This window comes from Rhopalosiphum padi, chromosome 3 (assembly GCF_020882245.1).
Source record: "Rhopalosiphum padi isolate XX-2018 chromosome 3, ASM2088224v1, whole genome shotgun sequence".
Lineage (NCBI taxonomy): Eukaryota > Metazoa > Arthropoda > Insecta > Hemiptera > Aphididae > Rhopalosiphum > Rhopalosiphum padi.
Genome location: NC_083599.1, coordinates 12,441,449 through 12,462,312, shown reverse-complemented (window position 1 = coordinate 12,462,312; position 20,864 = coordinate 12,441,449). Strand labels below are relative to the sequence as shown.

The 20,864-nt window shown below is 23.5% G+C and overlaps 2 protein-coding genes and 1 pseudogene across 2 annotated transcripts; 1 reads left to right on the top strand and 2 right to left on the bottom strand.

Annotated features, from left to right (window-relative positions):
* The first annotated feature begins 216 nt into the window (after positions 1–216).
* LOC132924805 (uncharacterized) lies at positions 217–1,384 on the top strand (annotated as a pseudogene).
* Positions 1,385–2,490: 1,106 nt separating this feature from the next.
* Positions 2,491–8,790, bottom strand: LOC132926588 (dynactin subunit 2-like). The gene is given in 10 exon segments (XM_060990956.1): positions 2,491–2,694; positions 3,012–3,258; positions 3,260–3,298; positions 4,129–4,348; positions 4,522–4,661; positions 5,952–6,077; positions 6,143–6,274; positions 7,125–7,184; positions 7,375–7,482; positions 8,752–8,790. Coding segments are annotated over 10 exon segments (1,308 nt in total). The 5' UTR covers positions 8,788–8,790; the 3' UTR covers positions 2,491–2,494.
* Positions 8,791–10,098: 1,308 nt separating this feature from the next.
* On the bottom strand, positions 10,099–20,123 carry LOC132927492 (tumor suppressor candidate 2-like). Its single transcript, XM_060992030.1, has 4 exons — positions 19,754–20,123; positions 12,470–12,682; positions 12,167–12,278; positions 10,099–11,512 (listed from the first exon to the last, which is right to left on the bottom strand). The coding sequence occupies exons 2-4, from the start codon at positions 12,646–12,648 to the stop codon at positions 11,432–11,434; spliced, it is 372 nt and encodes a 123-aa protein (XP_060848013.1). The 5' UTR covers positions 12,649–12,682; positions 19,754–20,123; the 3' UTR covers positions 10,099–11,431.
* Positions 20,124–20,864: the final 741 nt, after the last annotated feature.

The window sequence follows — 20,864 nt, the reverse complement described above, 5'->3', positions numbered from 1 at the left end:
TAATTAACTAATTATTTGCAAATAATATGTTTTTATTAAATAAAAAAGTAGATACCTAGAACGCTTTATATGTTTAATAATTACTTACTTTTTATTTGATCAGTATTGTCATTTCGATTATTCGAAAGACTTACGTTATGTTAATATATGTTGTATAAAAATTGGATTACTTAAAAATAAATTTATTTTTATATTTTAGATCATCTAAATATACATTCATTAAGTTATGGCGTTTAATTCAACTGTGAATAATCATAATAAAGTAAAATGGAGAAACAATCTGAACGATTTATCTGATCTTGAAGAGTAAGTTAAAAGCTTAATTTCCAATTTGAGGGTGCTATTTAAACTTAAGTTTCTTAAATAGTTAAGTGAGTCAATTTACAGTTAGTTAATTGTTCTCTTTTATCAGCAACATTTAACATGTTTCATGGTATCATACAAAATGTTTAATATAGCTTTATGTTGTCTATAAATACAATAGATAAAACCATAATTATAATGTAAAAGATAATTGTCTCAAAAGTAAAATATTTTAGTTATAACAGATGTATAATAGTTAACGATTAAATAAAACAGAAAAAAGAATATAGATACTTTCAAATACAAAAATTGTTGTCTCTTAGCAATCATATACTTAGTGAAAAAAACAAAAAGGTGAAAAATGTATACATAATCTTCTCTACAAATGTTGTTTCTTTTAAAATTTCAGATATTTAATCATTACTTATTTAATATTATGTTTAAATTACAGTGATTTGGATAATGAATTACCTCTTTCATCAATATCAGATTTTGGACACCTATTTGATAATCATGAAATTAATAAAATGAAAGCACAAAAATGTAAAAACTATTGACTGTCAAGAAAAACAGGATAACAAATCATCTTATCTATTTATAGCAGATTTTAAACGGCCCACTTATAACTATGAAATAAAAAAACACAGACCTCAAAAATATGAAACAGTTGATTATCAAATCGAACTTGACATTAAACAGGATAACGAATTACCTCTTTCATCAATAGCAGATTTCTTGTGTCCAATTAATCATGAGATTGGAAATGGTGGATTAAAAAACTGTAAAACTGTTGACAACCAAACAGAAGTAAATAACCAGAATAATGAATTACCTCTTTCATCAATAGCAGAATTAAAAAAAAGGTGAAGCTGTCGATTTCCAATCAAAAGAAAACATTAAAAATAACAACAAATCTGAGTCAGATAGAATAATATGCAACAAAGAACAGAATACAATTAATAATCTATCAGAGAGATTCGAGTGTGATATTTGCGGTAAAATCTTTCCTACGCGTATTCTTATAATTCATCATTTTAAAATTTCACTGTGCTATCCAGAAAGTTTGTATTATATTTTATGATAAATTGTTTGTTAGCAACATATTAACATGATATTTTCTAATAGTTTATGCACTAAAGTATACATTTTATTTATTGTTTTATTTTTGATAAGTTCCTTGTTTTAAGTTATATTGATAAATAATATAATTAGTGCATAAATGCCTTGGAAGACTTTTGAGTATCATATATTATGTTTTTTTTTATATATATTTATGTAACTTATTTTAATTTTCCTAATTACATTTAAGTGTGTATTTATAAACACAAATTTGTAGTATTGGTTAAATATCTATGCTTCTGTTATTCTATCTTATCATATATTTATAATAATTATACAAATATTTATTTTATAAATCTTGACTTAAATATTGAACATAATTTTTAATTTTAAGCAACATTCATCTATGAAAGCATTGTAAGCTCTATTCAATACAATCACATTAGTTTTATAATAGTATACCACTAGAATACACGAATGATGAAAACATGATATTGATATAATATTATAATTATATTACATAATATGGTTTTGATAAAAGTTAGATCAACATACAATGTCATTAATAAAATAATTAATTATTAATGGTTATAAAATAGCTATAGTAGCTAAGCAGGACACACTATTTCTGCACAGAATCGTTATTCGTGTACAATTATATACCAATGAATTCAATAGTTCATTACAAATACCCAGTCTTAATTAAAAGATGTACTCGAGACCTACCTCTCAGAAGAAAATTTCCCCCAGTTTTTTTTTGAAACACAATAATTTGTAAAATACAAATTACAAATGTTAAATATTGGAGCAAAGTCAGGAGACAACAGATTTTTAATATTCCAATTACTGTTTTCATACTCCAAATAAGACTTACTAGTTAAATAAATATGATATTGTCAATATTATATTAAACATCTGTATATTTATTATTTATTTAGATAACAAATATATAAAATATCAGTAGGATAATTATTATATTTATATGTGTTACTACCACATTTTTCAAATATAAGAATATAAAATTATATTATTATACATAATATATTTTATTATTATTACAATTAAAATAAATAAAAGCATTAAAATTGCAAAGAAATAAATGTATATAATTTTGTACAGTTTTACTATTTTACTACACTTCAATATTTTTCAATCGATTAGCAAACACTTTTATTTGAGCATTTAAAGATTGCAAATTGGAAACTACACTTGTTAAATGTTTAGGTATATGTGTTTCAATATTATTAAGTAATAGTTCATTTTTCTTGAGAATTTTAGAAGTTTCTGAGTATTCAATATTAAGATTGTTCATTGTTACGGAAAATGTCTTAACTAAAACAAATTATTGATATTAAATTTTTATAAGCCATTTACAATTTTTAAATTAATAATAAACACAAAATAGTTAAATATAACGGTGTAAATCAAATAGATTTGTACAAAAATTAATTTTTAAATTATAATTATGTACTCTAAATTTAAGTTTTAAACCTTAACTGTAATATCATTCATATTTAATTAATTTTTTAGTTTGTACAATTAAAACATTTCTTTATAAATAATATTTAAAATGTATTCAACAAATCTGACTAATGAACCATTAAAAAGTGGATGTATAAATTATTATTAAGTAAATGTTCATATTTTACCTTTATGACGAAAAATATCTAAAATGTTCATTCTTTGTATAACATAGGGTAACAAATTTGATTCTTCTCTTGCTCTTACAATAGTTTCATAGAGTTTATTTGTTTTCTTATCTACTTCTAACCTTTGATCAACTTGTTTTGAAGTAATTTCTTGTATCTTTGGTAGCAAGTAAATAGCTCTGGATTCAATTAGATTAATTTGAGGTAAAATTAGTTTGGACAATCCCTTCAACACGCTAACTGCTTCAAACCAATCCCACATTGTTATTTATACCAGCTAAGCGCATCTGTAAAATATATTAATAGTTAAAACAAGAGGCGATAATGTACTAATATACATGAAACAATAGGTATTAATGATGACAACTGACTCCCCCTCCCCGATCAGTGATAGTCAACTGTAATTTGTAATTTTAAAAACTGTCATAGTTTTAAATTGATACATTAAAGATTGTCATACCAAGTTTTGCAATATCTGTCTCTCATGAGTTACACATGTAGAATATAGCAAATATATTTTCATTTTAAGTTCTGTTGTTAATATTTGGAAAATGATTTTAGATCATAAACATCTATTTGAAACTTTAAAAAAAAAATACTTGTGATGGCAATTTGTTAATGTATTAAAATAAAATTTTATTTTCAGTGTCTCTACACTTTTATAATAGTATAATTTTTTATAATATATGATTGTTTTATAAATTGATTTTATACATAATATATTTTCTACTTCAATTATTATTTTTCTAAAAAAAAAAAGACCTTAGTATGAAATATAAACTTTTATGAATAGAATTCTGTATAGAATATTTATTTTTTTCTCTAAAAATAGTAGTATTTTATAATGATTTTTAAAATATATAACCTATTCATAATAGATATAACAGCTAATTTGAAATTATTGATTTGTTTTTTATGTCTAGAATAAAATGTATTAGTATAATAATAAATTACCATACAATGTTATGTTAAATATAAACAAAATTTTATGCTTTTAAAATTCTTATTAAAAAAAAAGTTTAAACTATCTCAAAAAATAAATTATAAAAAATTATTCAAAAATCAATAATTATATAGTCTAAATTATTAATATTTTATTTACTTTTATACCTCTTACCAAAATTGATTTTTCAGATCCAATAATTTCTTCTAGTTTTTGTAAACGTTCTTCTAATCGAGATATTTGAAGTAATTGTACAGTTTTTAATGTGCTAGGTTTTAAATCTTTTAATGTTACTTTAATATTCAAAAGTTTGGACATATTATTAATAAAAATGGGCTGTTCTTTATCAATACCACTTAGACGATTTTCTAAAAATTTAGTAATAATGAAGTTCCTGAAAAATGAAAATATAATATTAAAAAGCAACCAAAGACAAATCAGTATACAATCAAACAGTAGTACATTTAAAATATAATAAATTATATTAACTAATAAATGAGAAAGTCATTAAAAAATAACATCTAGATTTATAATATTCTTAAACAAATTAAATTTAGAATAACTTACTGTAAATTAAATGTTATAGTGGTTTTATAACTTTCTAAAAGTTTAAAATGTCCATCAACACTAGACAATTTGTTTAATAGTTTTTGTATCTGAAATCTAATACTAGCCCATAGCTTTTCATTATGATCATTTTCATCCACCTTAAAATAAATTCTACCTATTATAATTTGGTTATTACTATCTATTCATGAACTATCATTGATGGTTATTTTTATTTGTTTTATGTATATAGTATCTGTATTCTATCATTAATTATAAATAATATTTACATACATAGTTCAATGATAATTTAAAATTTGATAAATAAGATGTAACAATAAAATTTTATAATAATAATTCAAGTTCTTTTTTTTAACTTTTTGTTATAATACATGCACTTCCTGCAGCTAAATAAAAAGTTTATGTATTTCTTAAAACCAATGAATAATTTTTGTAAGAATACATTACCATCATTGGTTTGCCTATAATTTAATAAAAATAAAACAAATACTGAAAGGCCATTAATTTAAAGCAATTTAAAACTTAACATTACATAATGGATTCTAAATAGATTTACTCAAATTGTTTTAATATTTTGTTTAAAAGTCACATATATTTCATTATTTACTAATTACTATTAGTTTTTCATGATTTCTTCAAAATGTTTTAGTCATTTAAAATATGCAATGTTCAAAAAAATAATTTGTTTTATTATCAATATTGGGAACTCGCGTCGTATGCTATCTACCTGAACTTTGATCGCGTTATATGTTATCTACCTTTCGGTTGATATCTACTTAATACTTTGTACGGAGACTAATATTGCAGGTGTAACCGTATAATTATAAACATCAATAATACACTCTACAGTCTACACTTTACACATATCATAGCTAGTAGACATATGACTTTTGTAAAAGTGGTGTATGCTTAAATTATTTTCAAATTAAATTATTTTATTAAATTATTTATGTAATTATTTTTTGTTAAATCAAAATGGAACATTTTATTGACTTTTATAGACATGTTATTTACAATGATGAATCTTGCACCAATTTTTTAAAACAATGTGGTGTCTTACCCACTGCTAAAGTATGCCAAAAAGTTAATTCAAAATAAAATATGGCATAAAAACACGTGGTGCCACTAACTTATTGGAACGGCAGTTGATGGAAGAGTGGTGACGTTCACTCAATGCATCAAAGAATCTTTTTGACCAGTTTTTTGAAGACATGAAAAAGAGTTCTTTAATGTAATTAATGTCTAGATGCACAGACGACACCAACAATCTACAAATTGCGGGGTGGAAAAATTGTAGATAACATACAACGCCAACACACAATTTTGGTAGATACATTTTTCATGTAGATAGCATACGACGCGAGTTCCCAATATTGTAATAAACTTATAGAACACTGTAATTTCCTAAAGTATGTCAACTGAACACTAACTACTTGAAAAATGGATTCTTGTATCAACAAGTCCTCGGTTTCAAACTTCAATCTATAATATTTTTGCAATGGCGTCTCTCGTTCTCCTTGAGCAGCTAATTCCCAATATTCATTTCTAAACACATAAAATAATATTGTACTTAAATTTAGTATACATAAAAACATTTGTTAATATTTACATTAAATTATGTTTTAATTTTGTATGATTTTCTGAAAGTATCAAGGATGTCCGAAGAGAAGTCAATATTACTTGAATCCACAAAATGTTTATAAGGTCCACATACACCATTTGTTTGAATATTAGAATTAATATCTTCAATTTCCTTGATTATTAAAAATTAATATTATTCTTAACAAATACATAGATTACAATAAATTGCAATTTAAACTTAAATTGCTAAACCTTATATTATGTTCAAAATATATAGGCATGTTATTAGAAACTATAATTTACTAATATATTATCTGCAAGCAGTGTACTATTTTTAACCAGAGCCAGGCTTATACAATGCTTATGAGTTGTCTAATTTTATTTTTAGATAATTAAATGTATATAATAATATATGGTAATATTTTGTTACATTCTTTATTCTTTAACCTCCCTAGATTTGTCCAATCTAGATGTTTTATCTAAACTCCTTTTTTTACTTCAATATTCATAACTGTAATAATTTAAAATTTTTAGTTTTCAGTGTTTTCATGATAATTATAAAACACTGAAAACAATTTTAAAACATTTTCTACATTATTAAAAAATGTATTGATAAATATAAATATTCAAATCAAGCTCTACAATGATATGATGCATTTATAGCTTAATCATTGGGCAGAATAAGGTCTAAGAACATTTTAATATAGATGATCCTAAGATTTTATTGTTTGACACTGTATAGGGTTTTACTCTCAATTACTAACAAAATTATTTAAACAATTCTTTACTAAGTGTTTACATGGGTCATACAGATATCAACATTATTATTTAATCATAAATTACATTATTGCTTATAACTTACTTAATGCACTTACTAATAACCAAATCAATAGTAAATAAATATAAAATATAATTAAGTAAGAAATGGTTTCTAAGAAACTAAGTTTTTATATATGTAAATATATGAACCAGTAATGATAATAATAATTAGCTAATATTATAAATTTTTAGAAACAACTCACCTTTTTAATGTTGTAATTTTGATTTTTATCGGCAATATCGGTTTCAGATTGATTGAAAGCCTTAAAAAATCACAATATGTAATAGATTATAAAAGGTATGTACTGGATTATAATAATATACAGAATTTATTTACTTACCAAATTATCTAATATAAATCTACTCCTATGTAATTAAATACTAGATTTAAAATTGTTACAAAAGAAAAAAATTAAAAATATATATATACATTTTAAAAACTAAAAATTTTACCGGATTATCAAACTTCATTAAAAGTATTTTGTCATCTTTAAAAATAGCAAGAGTATTCCATTTTTCTTGAAATTGACGGGGACGTTTTTTGAGTTTTTTCCAACTACTCTAAATAAAAAATGTTTACGTTAAAAACTATATTTAATCTGATATTTGATTGTATAGCTAATAACAATGCATGTTTGTTTATTTAATGATATATCTGAAGGAAAATATTTAATAGTACAATACAAGTTTGATAGTAGGTACAATATAAAATATAAATTAATACAAAATTATAACTAAAAATAATTTATTGAATCAAAGTTCTAGAACCTAAAAACAAAACTTTCTTTGACATCAATCGAAAAACATAGTTTTAAAGTTTATGAAGAAGTTTAACCAATTAAATTCAATATGCCAAAGAATTAGGAGTAACAAGAACTTGAGAAAAAAATGTTCTGTTCCATATAGTTTTTAACTCTTTTAAAACTTTTTATTGCCCATTTTCATTTCTTAGGAGATGCCACATTAAGGTTTCTAAAAATTATTATAAAATATGTATATATTACCTACCTCCTGGCTCTCTACATATCTAACCATTGATAGAAGTTATTAATTATTATTTAGGTAATTACAGATAGGTAAGAATAAAATTTTTCTCTAAAAATACTGAAAAGGAACCTATTTTTTTCATAAGAAAGTTCTTTATGTAATGTAATTAGTACAATAAAATTAGTAAACACAGTATAGATTATAGATATAGGTATAATTTACATCTATTATGTTATTTATTTTAAATAAATTATTTATTAAAAAGCAAGAGATTAAATTGCTATTTTTTTTTTTATTAATTAAGAATATTGAATTTGATTTATTCACTAGTATACACCACTAAAATGTCAGCACTCATAAATATTAATTATCCTTTATCTTTTATTTATAAAGGTACTGGTTACATATGATATTTTTTAAAGGCTTTACAGATGTTGAGCTAGGTAAATAAGCACAATTATTGGTTAGAGTGATTATAGTGCCAATAACTGTTTTGTTTTTAATTAATTTTTATTTATTTGTATAAAACACAGTAGGTTTACTATATTTTAAAATATTATTTTATTTGTGATTCATTAGAAAATTCACAGTAAATAAAAATTTAACCCAGAAATTTATAAAATATAAAACAAATACGTATACTGCAGCATGCTAATAACTAAGATATATTTGATGTTATGAGATATGTCATATGAGTATACAAAAATTAGGTAAATGGTATATCCCATCATTATGATTATAATACACTGTAATGTACATGTGAAATGAACCACTAACATAAAATATTTTTAATTATCTATGAAATTAAGAATAAAACATAAATTAGGTAGGTATTGTACTTACAGATCCATTAAATTGAGCGTCTTCGGATTCAATCATATTTTTTATGAGAAGTCAAGAAGGCAATAACGCCTAAAAGAAATAAAAATGATCTACTGTATACACTACCAATTATTACTTGACATAATAATTAAATACAAAGTACAAATCATATAATACTAATACTTTATAAAGCATCATAAAATTACATATTATTTATTAAATAATGACAAATAATTTTTAATCATTATTTATAATTATAAGATAAATAATCATATTTTGTTGATTTCGAATTTTTATTGATACCTATTAGATATTTGATAAAATTATTTTTTTTTTACGTCAAAATGATTAAAATAAACTTTAACTGGCACAAACGGGTGTGAATGTGTGATTATGTAAAATTAGCAATTTATTGAGCTACTAAAACAAAACCATTGATAAGAAAATATACCATCCACGTACAATAGGTTGCTTATAGCTGCCCCTTTACAATATTATGCTTACCTACTATAATATAAAATTCGTATTAGCATTAAACAATTTAAATACATATATTTATTGATTAATTCGATTTTGGCAATGTGGCCCACCAGAGAAAAAAGGTTGGGCATCTCTACTACTGCAAAAATAGTATATTTGTACATTATACATTATACAATATACATAGTTAAATTATTATACTTTATATTATCTGTCACGGTGTCACTCATTGATGAAGATTAAATTCAGATATTAATACTACAAATTATTCAATATTCCACATAATGTATACTGAATAAGACTTGATATCAAATTAAGCAATATAATTGTAAGTACTTCAGTATTTATGATTGTAACCAATAGAAACAACGAAACAATGATGGAAATTAATTAAGTCTTTTGGGTGTATTTATAATGAATAAACACAGATCTACAACTAAAGGATAGATTACTGTGTCACAATCCAGATCACTGTTTTCGTGTATTACTGTTTTTATATCATTTCAATGTTGTCAAAATATTTCAATTATTTTCAAATACATTTCAAAGATGAAGTTTTTTGTTTATTTTTTTGTGATTACTGGTTATTTCTTAATTATCTAAATTTTTGATTTTTAATATTTTTCATTAAATGTAATGAGAGTAGAAAGTCTTAGAAGATACTAAAACTTGTTGGAACAAGTAATAAAACCATGTAATATTTAATCATATAAATGTTATCTTCTGATTTTCATATGCACAAGGTAATTAAAATACAAGTGATCTGCAGCAATTACCTACAATTTTATCTCAAACCTGTTACGTAAATGGTATGATTATTCAAATTATTATGGCAATTGGAAAAAGTTAACAACTTGGAAATAACCAAATTTAATCAAATACAAATCATCAAATTTAATTAATTTATTACAAGTAATATTGAGTACAGTAATGTAAAATCAATAAGAATACTGTTAATAAATTTATAAATATAAAGTAGATAAACAATGCACATATCAAATATTAAAATCATATGTAATAAAATGAGACTTTTGTTCTCAACTTAAACTTTAGTATAATATGTAATATAAAACAGTGATAGTAAAAACAATATTTATTAACTGTTAAAATTAAACAAATACATGCTTACATTACAACCTTTCGATAAATGTTGTTTTAAATGAAAACAAATCTATGATAAATTATAATAATTAAGTATCAAGCTATATCAATTCAAAATAATAATCTATCATAAAATTACAGTATAATGTAAGATTTTCAAAAAAAAAAAAACACAAAACAATAAAATTACTTTACTTATATACCTAAGACAAACAAACACAACAATAATGGACTATTTAAATGTATAAAACATTTAAATGTAAGAAAAATGACTAAAATTATAATATTAAATCCATCTAATAATATAAATATCATATTAATTGTGTGGGTAATTGTTTCTTTTAGCCAATAATAATTTTAAATGGCAAACATCGAAAATTATAATGAACTGTTAATATTAGAAATATTGTTTATTGGTTAAATCAGTGAAGACCATTGATCTTTTCTTAACATATCAAACAAATAGATTAAAATTAGTTTTATTATAAAAAATGAAATAAGTATATTTTAATTTTAATATAACTGATGTGATAAGAATAATTATTTAAAGAATTCTTGCAGTATTTATTAAGTTTTTTAACTACATTTTATTTTTGGATATCTATGTTTTTAATTAATGAATAAACTTATTCGGTATAATATTAATAGTTATTTTGTCAGTCATAATTTATCTACAAAAAATACATCATAAGCATTATGTATGGTATTTTTAATTTAGACAAAGTGACATCCCACTTGCTTGTTACATATTTAATTAAACAAGTAAAAATCAATTGATATACAATTTTCAACTAAATTCAATTCAATAATCTAGTACAATCAATTATATATGGAACACAAGTATGGGAGTAATTATTTCATAAATTTATTCAGTTAAATTAAGTATTTTAGTTTATACATAAATGCTGATGTTACAAATAATAAGTAGACATTTACCGCAACCAGTACACCAAGATAAGTATTTCATATTCTACACTTATTATTGATTAAACTGGATGCAAATTGTAATATTTATTTTGTAGCAATTAATAAAACTTAAAATTTTAATAAACGGGAAAAAGAACAATATCATAGGAACGATTATGTTTTTATACTCAATAATGTTTTTATGTGAAACTAATCATTCCTTTATTCTGTTTTGGTCCAATAAGATAACTGGATAATCGTTTCTCAAGCACGGTACATCTAAAGGTACATCTCCCTGTAAATAAAAAAATGTATTAATATAAGAGAAATTTACTGATCTCATAATATTTAATATCCATAAATTAAAACTATGACGTTTTTTCATGTTGATGATTTTTATTTTCTATAGTATTCATATAAAAAAGAATAAAAACAATCTGAAGTATATATATGTATGACAAAATACTAAAATTGATGTTTACACATACCTGCCACCATAAACACTACATACTATGACTATGTGTAAAAACTGAATTTAATTACCAAATATTATTATTATTATCATCAATCTACAAGTGTTATAGTTAAAATCTCATGAACTTACATATTTTTATATATTATATTTAAGGGTCCTATCACTAGATAGCTTCCCCGCTCCTAATTTTCAGTTCCTTTTTTTTGTATATTCTCTGAACTTATTTGTTTAATATATATATATTTTTTGTACATTCTGTACATTTTATATTTTAATAATAATAAAAAAAATTAATAACATCTTAAAGAAAGAAAAATATACGATAAATCAAGATTAGAAAAAATTATTTAACTAATTATAACTTTTAACTAATTGCTCTGTTTAAACTCCAAGTTTTATAACCATTATTTAAAAGCTGAAAATATTTAGATAAATGAGATAAAGAATTTTTTTATAATAACCAATCAAACTTACTTGAGGTTTTAAATGCTGGTTACTGATTTGTTTTAAAGTTAATTTTGATCCTATTTTTGTTTCTGCATAAAATTCATGTGCAATATCACCATCCTCATCGATATACATTGACCTGTAGTAAAAATAAGTATCAATCTATTATTTTTTTTAATTAGTATAATACAATATAACATTATGCTATTATTCAATTGTAATTATAATCTTGTTAAATTAATTTTTTTAAATTGAGTTATGATTTTAATAAAGAAGAATAAATTGAATAAATTTTACAATAATTTAAATGGTAAAAAAAGTTTTACTCACCCTTTCCTGTAATATACAAATGGACTTAAAGGATTTTTCACAACTGGATCATCTGGTAGTTGGATGTCATGGTTATCATGGTTTTTATGATGCTCGTGATATGGAGAGTTATTATCAGTTTGATCTTTGGTACTTGGTTGAGGTGAGCTTCTAAATAACTTTGTAGTTTTTCCGCCCATTATTTATACAGCTATACAACTTCTTAAAAATTGACTGTAAAAAAAAAATATATATTAATTTATGACAATAATAATAAGAATATATTATCTACTAGGCACCTAGTGATTAAATATTTTAGTGACATAAAGGACAAATTTCTCGTTTTGAGTTAAAAAAAAAAAAAATAAATAAAAAATAAATTTGAAATAGACTAGCAACACAAGCGACCAATTTCTAGACAAAATTAACTAATAATTGAATAAAAGAGAAAATAATAAATGTTATTTTTTTAAAAGTGTCATAGCCCAACATCTGCTTTGTCAAAATATGTAAAACAACTGCCTTTGTATATTTATATATATATATATATATATATATATATAAGTAGGTACCTAGCTTTATTGTTTTTTAGTATTTACATATTTGTAAAAATACTATTAAAATATTATGATATAGACATGAATACATGATAAATTAGACCATTAAAATTAATAAAATTTATAAAATGATTTATTAAATTAAGACTTAAGTAGAGTTGTACATTATGATAACATGAATCAACAATGTTAACTTCTAATAATGTGTTTAGGGGACTGCAGCACGACCATTTGTGTATAGGCAATTCTCTGTAGACTTGACTAGTTGCGTGTGTTGTGTCTATGTGTGTAAAGAAAATTAACGTTAGTTTTCGTGAGATATGGATTCCTCAAAACCCAAAGCAATGACAATGAGTAACGACACAATATTATAAAAAATTAAAAAACCGGGTTGTGTGACAAGCTGCCAGCAGTTACCGCCGTGGCGCAGTGTCTATTTCACGTAAATTAATTTCAGTTATATACTAAAATTATTTCACCTAGTTTTTAGCAAGATATTTTTCTCTCATTAATCATACCTACTTTCAAAAGACTTTGTAACAAAACAATCAATTAAATATTAAAATATTAAAAATTAAATAATATTCTGTAACATTATTGTTACATAAATATATAATTCAATAATTGTACTACTATGATAAATAAATAATCATAAATTATTATTTACAAATTTACGAAGAATATTTAAAAATAAATAAACTTGCATGTGTTGTCTCCGACTTACTAGTGTGTAAGACATTGATTATAAATAATCAGTGGCGTGGCGAGGTAAAATTTATATGTGGGCGAAGTACACTTAAAGAGGACCTTTTTAAATTTTTTTAGTAAACATTTTTTTAAGTAACAACAGTTGTTTAATAAATATTAAGATTTAAAATTTTTTAAAACAATACACTTTTGTACAGACACTTCTCCCATATTTCTCTATGGTTAATTATAAAGCCCTTTAGAACGCGAGGCCCTTTGAGGTGCGAGGCCGTGGGCAATGGCCCACACCGCCCACGCCTAGCGCCGCCACTGTAAATAATAATACTGTGGATTGCTCACTGGGTGGTTTTTCGACGGGACGATAAATGTCGTGTAACGCTGTAGAGCACTGTCGGCGCGTAATTATAGTAGTGATGAGTATTGACAATTAACAGTTGATCAGTGATCTACTTGGTTTTATCGTACCTACTCTGTAACCATTAAGCGAACTATGTGAGCCTATACTTATGACAACGGTAATGCGTATTTATAATCAATGGTATAATTATATAAAATTTACGTTCAGTAGAATTCATTTTATGCTGTTTGCTTTAGTATTTAACTATTTAAGTATAATTTGATCTATTATCAAATTTAAAGGCAAGAATATTATCTAGGGCATTACATAGGCTTTTATAGATATTTTAATTTTAAAGTGAGTGATGGGCATTTTAAAGTTTTAATATTTTACATAGCTATACACCTATACTCAATTTAAAATTAATATATCAATAAAAGCCTACGTGATGCCCTAGATCAGGGATGGGCAACTGAAAGTTATTAGAGGGCCAATTTTTAGAAAATTAAAATTTAGCGGGCCAGAGTATAGAGAGCAAAAAAAAGGTCATTCAAAATATGCATTTCAATTTTGCATAGAGTATAGACGAATGACTTTGAAATTGTATGATGTAATTGGAAAATGTAGCGCGGGCCAGATAAAATAGGTTCGCGGCCCGCCAGTTGCCCACCCCTGCCCTGGATAATATTTTTACATTCAAGTTGAATAATAAGTTAGTTTACTCTACTATATTAGCAAAGAGCATAAAATAGATTCTGCTTAACTCAGATTTGTTACGGTGTCGAGTGTACGTGTACGTAAGACGAAGATAGCACTAAGCTCTAAATACTATCGTTTGTTGTCTGTTTATTGATTTAAAGGAGCTAATTTTAATTACTAACACTGATGTGCACAAAGGGATGATATGTGGGCGATACCTACGGTTGGAAATAGAATGCTTACGTAACGCTACGTCAATACGTTATGTAGTGCTCATCGCGTCGACGTGTCCAGCATAAAATACGTAAAAGTTACCTTACCAATTTATTGACTCTACTAGTGCGATTTAAAATTATTTTTTTCAATAAATTGAGTTATAATACATCACAATCATAGTATTATTAATAATTTGTGTACAACTTATGACAACATTTTAAATCTGACTAAACCAGAACGAGAATAAAACAATAAAATTCTAGTGTCACTTGCATCTCGTCACACATTGGCATCAGGGACTCCACCAGGCGCTACATTTCTATAAGCAAGTTACAAACGTATCCATATCTATTGATGAAATTAATTGAATACATAGCTCGTATGATTTTTATTTTAAAAGTAGTAATATTTTAGATTTAGATAATATGAATAATACATTATTATGCATATAGCTAATAGGGGAGAATAAGAGCCATGCGTGATTATTAAGCATTTACAATGGGGGCCGGATGTTCATTGATCTAACTACAACAACATTAAATTAAAATTTTAGAAGAAGAACACAAAAAAAATATAAATAATATTAATATACCTTAACTTTTGCAAAAAAAAAAAAATATTTACACATACAATTGTACATACAATAAAAAAAAGGTAGATTAGTGAGTACCTACTACTCTGCACCCTGCTGTACACTATATTAAATTCAAGTGGGTTACTGTAATAATGGACAATGTGCATTCAATGTTACATAATTATAATTTACGAAAAACAATTTTGTGCGGAAAAGACGGCCAATCAGACTATATTATCACGAAGTATATTTCATAATACTGTGTTTTTTTATATCGCTATTAAAATAATTTATTTTTGCTAATATTTTGTTGATTTTTGCAAAAAATAATGAATTTATTATATTGTTAATAATATATATTTATACCATATATCTATATTACATTATTGTTATTAACATTTTTGTTAAAACACATAACACCAAATATTAATATAAATATATAAATAATATCTTAAAATTAATCATTTTTTAAATAGTTGTAATAATAACTTATAAGAAAACTTGTATAAATGTTGAAACTTTTGACTAAGTAAAAAAGATTTAAATAAAAAAATCAATAATTTCTCATACCTATCATAAACACAAAAAAGTCAAAAATTTAATCATGGGTAAAAAATGATAATATAAATATTTGGTTAAAATTTCAAGTCTGCGGTTATTTGTTTTTGAATAACAATAAAATATTTATTTTCGACAAACTATAAACTTGAAATGTTTATAAGAAAAAACTGTGTTTTTTGTTGTTGAGATTTTAGGGATTTGTAAGAAAAGTTCATAAGAATCATTATATTCAATTTTTAATCTTTAGTTATTAAAATTGGATATTTTATGAGTTTTTAATTACAATTTGCCGTTTTCCAATTTTGTATTAAATTTTCTGGCTTTTCAAGGAGCACTAATTTTTTATCAGCAATATTTAAAAAATATAAACAAAAATTTGAAAATTTAAATGACTAGCTTAAAATTAGTGTAAATATTTTAAAAATTTATTTCTGTTCCAAAAATAAAAATTTAAGTTATAGTGTTATGCTTCAAATGTTTATGATGTAATATTTATTGAATATCAATAAAATAATTATTTTACATGTAAATATCTAAATTCATGAAAATTATTAAACCACTCATATAACATGGCTTTATGTTAAACTTTTTTTTTAGATACAAAAACTCATGAGTATATTACATTTTTAAATCTTGAGTGTTATAATTAAAATATCTGCATTTTTAAATAGAAAATAATTTATATATTTTCATAATTTTGAAAAATTCCTAAACATTTGAACTTTAAATGCTTATAAAAAAAATTATAACTATACATTTTGAATATTTTTTTATTGATATAAGAATACCTTTAATGACTAACCATACCTTAATTTTTAAGCTTTTTTATTAAAAAAAAAAAAATATCAAAAACACAAACTATTTTTTTTTTATGATAGTTTAAAATTTAAATATTGATACATTATATAAAATCATAAATATTTGGATCAATTTTGTAGTAATAGATTAAGCTTGAAAATATTCTCTATAAATTGATATTACAGTGGCCTACAAATATTTGTAACAGATATAATATTTTTTATATATTTGAATTTCTAAATTTAACGAGATCAGATATACAACAACGATACATTTTGCTCTATTGATGTTTAGTTATTATGTTGTAAGTTTGTAATAAAAAAAATATATTAATTGTAACTCATGAGGATATAAACTTATCACTATTATGTTTATGTATATGTATTATTATATTCTATACTCAATTAAATTTATAAAATATTTAGATTAATTTTAAGCTTATTTACAGTTTACAGTGTTTACACTATGAACATATTCTTATCATGGTAAAAATAAGTTCCAATATATTGCTGTTAATGGAAAAATAAAATTTTATGGTGAAATATGGTAACAAATTTAATCAAATATTTGGTTATACAAAACAAATAATTAAGTATTTATGTATCAGTAATTAATAATACTGCAAATTAATTTTAAATAGATATCCAATTTACCTATAATATCCTAAAGTTAAAAATACGATTTAACAATTTGAAACTAGAATTTATTATTCATACTCAAAATTTCTTTTTTTTTTACTAAAATATTTAGTACAAAAGTATTATATGCTACATTTTAGAATTTATAAATTATGTAAATAAAATTTAATTAATAAATAACAAAAAACAAGTAAAGATTGAAATATGACTAAAAATCAATGTTACTGCCTAAAAATCTTTAAAATGTTATCGACTAGGAATTTTTATTGTCAATGCTTAAAATATAACCACTAACTATTATACACTTATAAAAAGAATAGTATAACAGAGGTACTTACTCCCATACTTTCTTAGCCTTGGAGCCTTTTTTGAGTAAAAGTTTCTTCCCAAGAAATATTTAATATAAATTTTTATCTATCTGTGTTCTGTGTAAATTTATTATGGTATTACGAATGGAGCCCTTGATAAGCCATTGCGGAGCACAGTTTGGGAACCGCTGGTGTATAATATTATAGTAGATTTAAATTGTGAGTTGCAGTTATATAAAATAGTTATAATTTCAATATTTTATTTTAATGTGACTACCCTCAATACAATACTTTAGCAATATGTATTATAGCATTTACATAATTTTTTCAAAAAAACACTAAAAAAAAATAATTAAATAAATAAAATAGAATTGAGTAACAAGTATTCACGATAATAATAATAATATATATATATGTATTTAAAATATAACGGAGTTGAATAAGCAACAAAAATAATTCGTAATATGGAGGAATTCGTTAAATAGAATTATGTATTCATTAACAATGAAGGTCATAATTCTTAAAAATATTTCGTTAAACAGAAAATTTCATAAAATGAAAGTTCGTTATATGGAAGTTTCACTATACTAATACTACCAAATTGATTATGCTGAATGCATATTTCCTATACAGTGCGCTTATAAGACAGAGATACCCCCAGAGAGTGTAATTAAATGTAATTATATAAATAGTATATACTAAGTGTTCTTTGTTTATATTTTTATAGTTAGGTAAATTAAATCATTTTACGAGTATAATTAATATTGCACAACATAGTTTTTGACTGTACTTGGGAAATAAGATGGATGTGAATATAAATATAATTTTATCTCAGAGGTAATATTTTTCTAACATTAACATCTTCTATTGAAGATAAATTATGTGTATTTTAATTTTTTGAGGAAAAATTAAAATACTCTAATAATGAATGTACTTTTATACTTTTGTACTTGAAAAAAAAAAAAAATAAGATTATAAAATATTAAATTAAGAGGTCTTTCATCCGCATGTGTTGTCTCTGTGTTACAAACGTACGACATAGTAAATTTTCGTTCACCAGTTTCAATAGTGTGCTTTTAGTTTTAATATTAGAGTTAATTGACCTATTATCAAACTTTTAGGTAAGAACATTATCTGTGTTCACTCTTTGGCTTTTTACGATATTTTAATTTTTAAGTGAATTATGATCATTTTCCAATATTTAATAATTTCATACTCATAACTCACCTAAAAATTAAAATATCGTATAAAGCCAATGAGAGAACACAGATAACGTTCTTACCTAAAAGTTTGATAATAGGTCAATTCGCTCTAATATTAAAACTAAAAGCACACTATTGAAACTGGTGAACGAAAATTTACTATGTAGTACGTGTATAAGACGGAGACAATACATGAGGGCGAGACATCCTCTTAATTTTTTTAACTTAGTTACCAATCAAAGCAAAATAAAAACTTTTATCTAGTTTTTAATTCTTGTACAATAAATAATTTTAAATTCAATAAGAAAATTGAATAATGAAATTTATAAATTTGGAATATAATCAAAGGGTGTGGTTATAATTAAGACACTTAATAAAAGTAAGACATATAATCCCTTTAATTAAGACTTAGGAATTAATTATATACTTAACACTACACATTGTAATTAATAAAATAGATGTTTCATAAAATAAACTAAGTAATAATGATTTTGTATTATCATAAAACTTAGTAAATAGATTTATTATTTAATGTATATGTAAATATTATCTACAACACAAGACACTACTTTGAAACACGAGAAAGAATTTAATCAATCAGATTTTATGCATAGTTAATGAGCTTAAGTAGTCTTAAGTATATTAAAATAGGTATTTATGTACGCCTAATATACTATTTGTACAAATTATTAATAGTTAACACTCACATCAGAAGAATAATACTCTTTTAATTGTTGAATTAAGATGTATTAATGTATTGAGTAGTCCATATTTTCCAATGAAGTCAACTAAAAAGCTTAGCTGTGGAACTAAACTTAACTCTGATGATTAAAATATAAAAGTATATAAATACATATTAAGCGCAAGAGATTTAAAAAAAGTATATGAATAAGTTTAACCAAGTTGCTAATAAAATTAGTACTATAATTTAGTACAGAAATTCAATAGAACTTATAGCTTAAACTAATACTTCACAGTTAATAATAAAAAGAAATTAAGTAAACGGGTAAAAACTAAAAACCGTAATAAATCGAACCATCGTCAGTTCATTCGGATCATGTCGCTACTCATACTATATTTTATCATTGATTATTATTTATCACGCAAGTCGAACACTGATAAAATTAGCTTATCTGTTATCATATTATTTTCATTATCATATTTATCCTCCAACCACGTATTCTTGTCTACCTTTAAAAAATTTAATTTTTATTACAACCTAAAAAAGTAAACATTAAATTTAATATTATTTGATATTAATTCCGAATTCGCATTGTAGCAGCGTAACATTGTAAATACTCTATTTCACTATCGTTTGACAGAAGTTAATATATTTTATTAATTCAATTAATTGTATCCTGTTTAGTGAGTGTTTAAATTGCAAAGCCAAGTAGCCCGTGAGTTGGTATAAAACGAAAACACAAGTGTTAGTATACATAATATTATACAAAATATTTTTTATTGATATGCCTATTTAAGAATTAAATTAATTTTTATAATAGCTCAGCAACATTCAATATTTTCTTGGAAAATATCATGTTGGTATATCAATATGTATCAATGCAAAATCAAGTAGGTGTTTAAAAAATGTGTGATATACATCTCATATAAATATAATATGTATGCTGTATATAGGTGCATACTGCATACCTTTGTCATATTTGTTGATAGAAAATTTAATATTGAAGTATTGTATATCTATTTAGTACATATAACTATAATATACATTATCCATTGCACTGACAAGTATTGATACATAGTAAATATAGTTACTTGTTAGTGTATAATATTTGGATTTTTGTATTATAAAGTACATCT

Excerpts from the sequence above, each read along its gene's own strand:
- LOC132927492 (XM_060992030.1), bottom strand. The coding sequence starts at position 12,648 with ATGGGCGGAAAAACTACAAAGTTATTTAGAAGCTCACCTCAACCAAGT. Across the intron at positions 12,279-12,469 it reads TTTGTATATTACAGGAAAGG|GTCAATGTATATCGATGAGG; the intron begins GTGAGTAAAACT and ends TTTTTACTACAG. Across the intron at positions 11,513-12,166 it reads ACCAGCATTTAAAACCTCAA|GGAGATGTACCTTTAGATGT; the intron begins GTAAGTTTGATT and ends TTTTATTTACAG.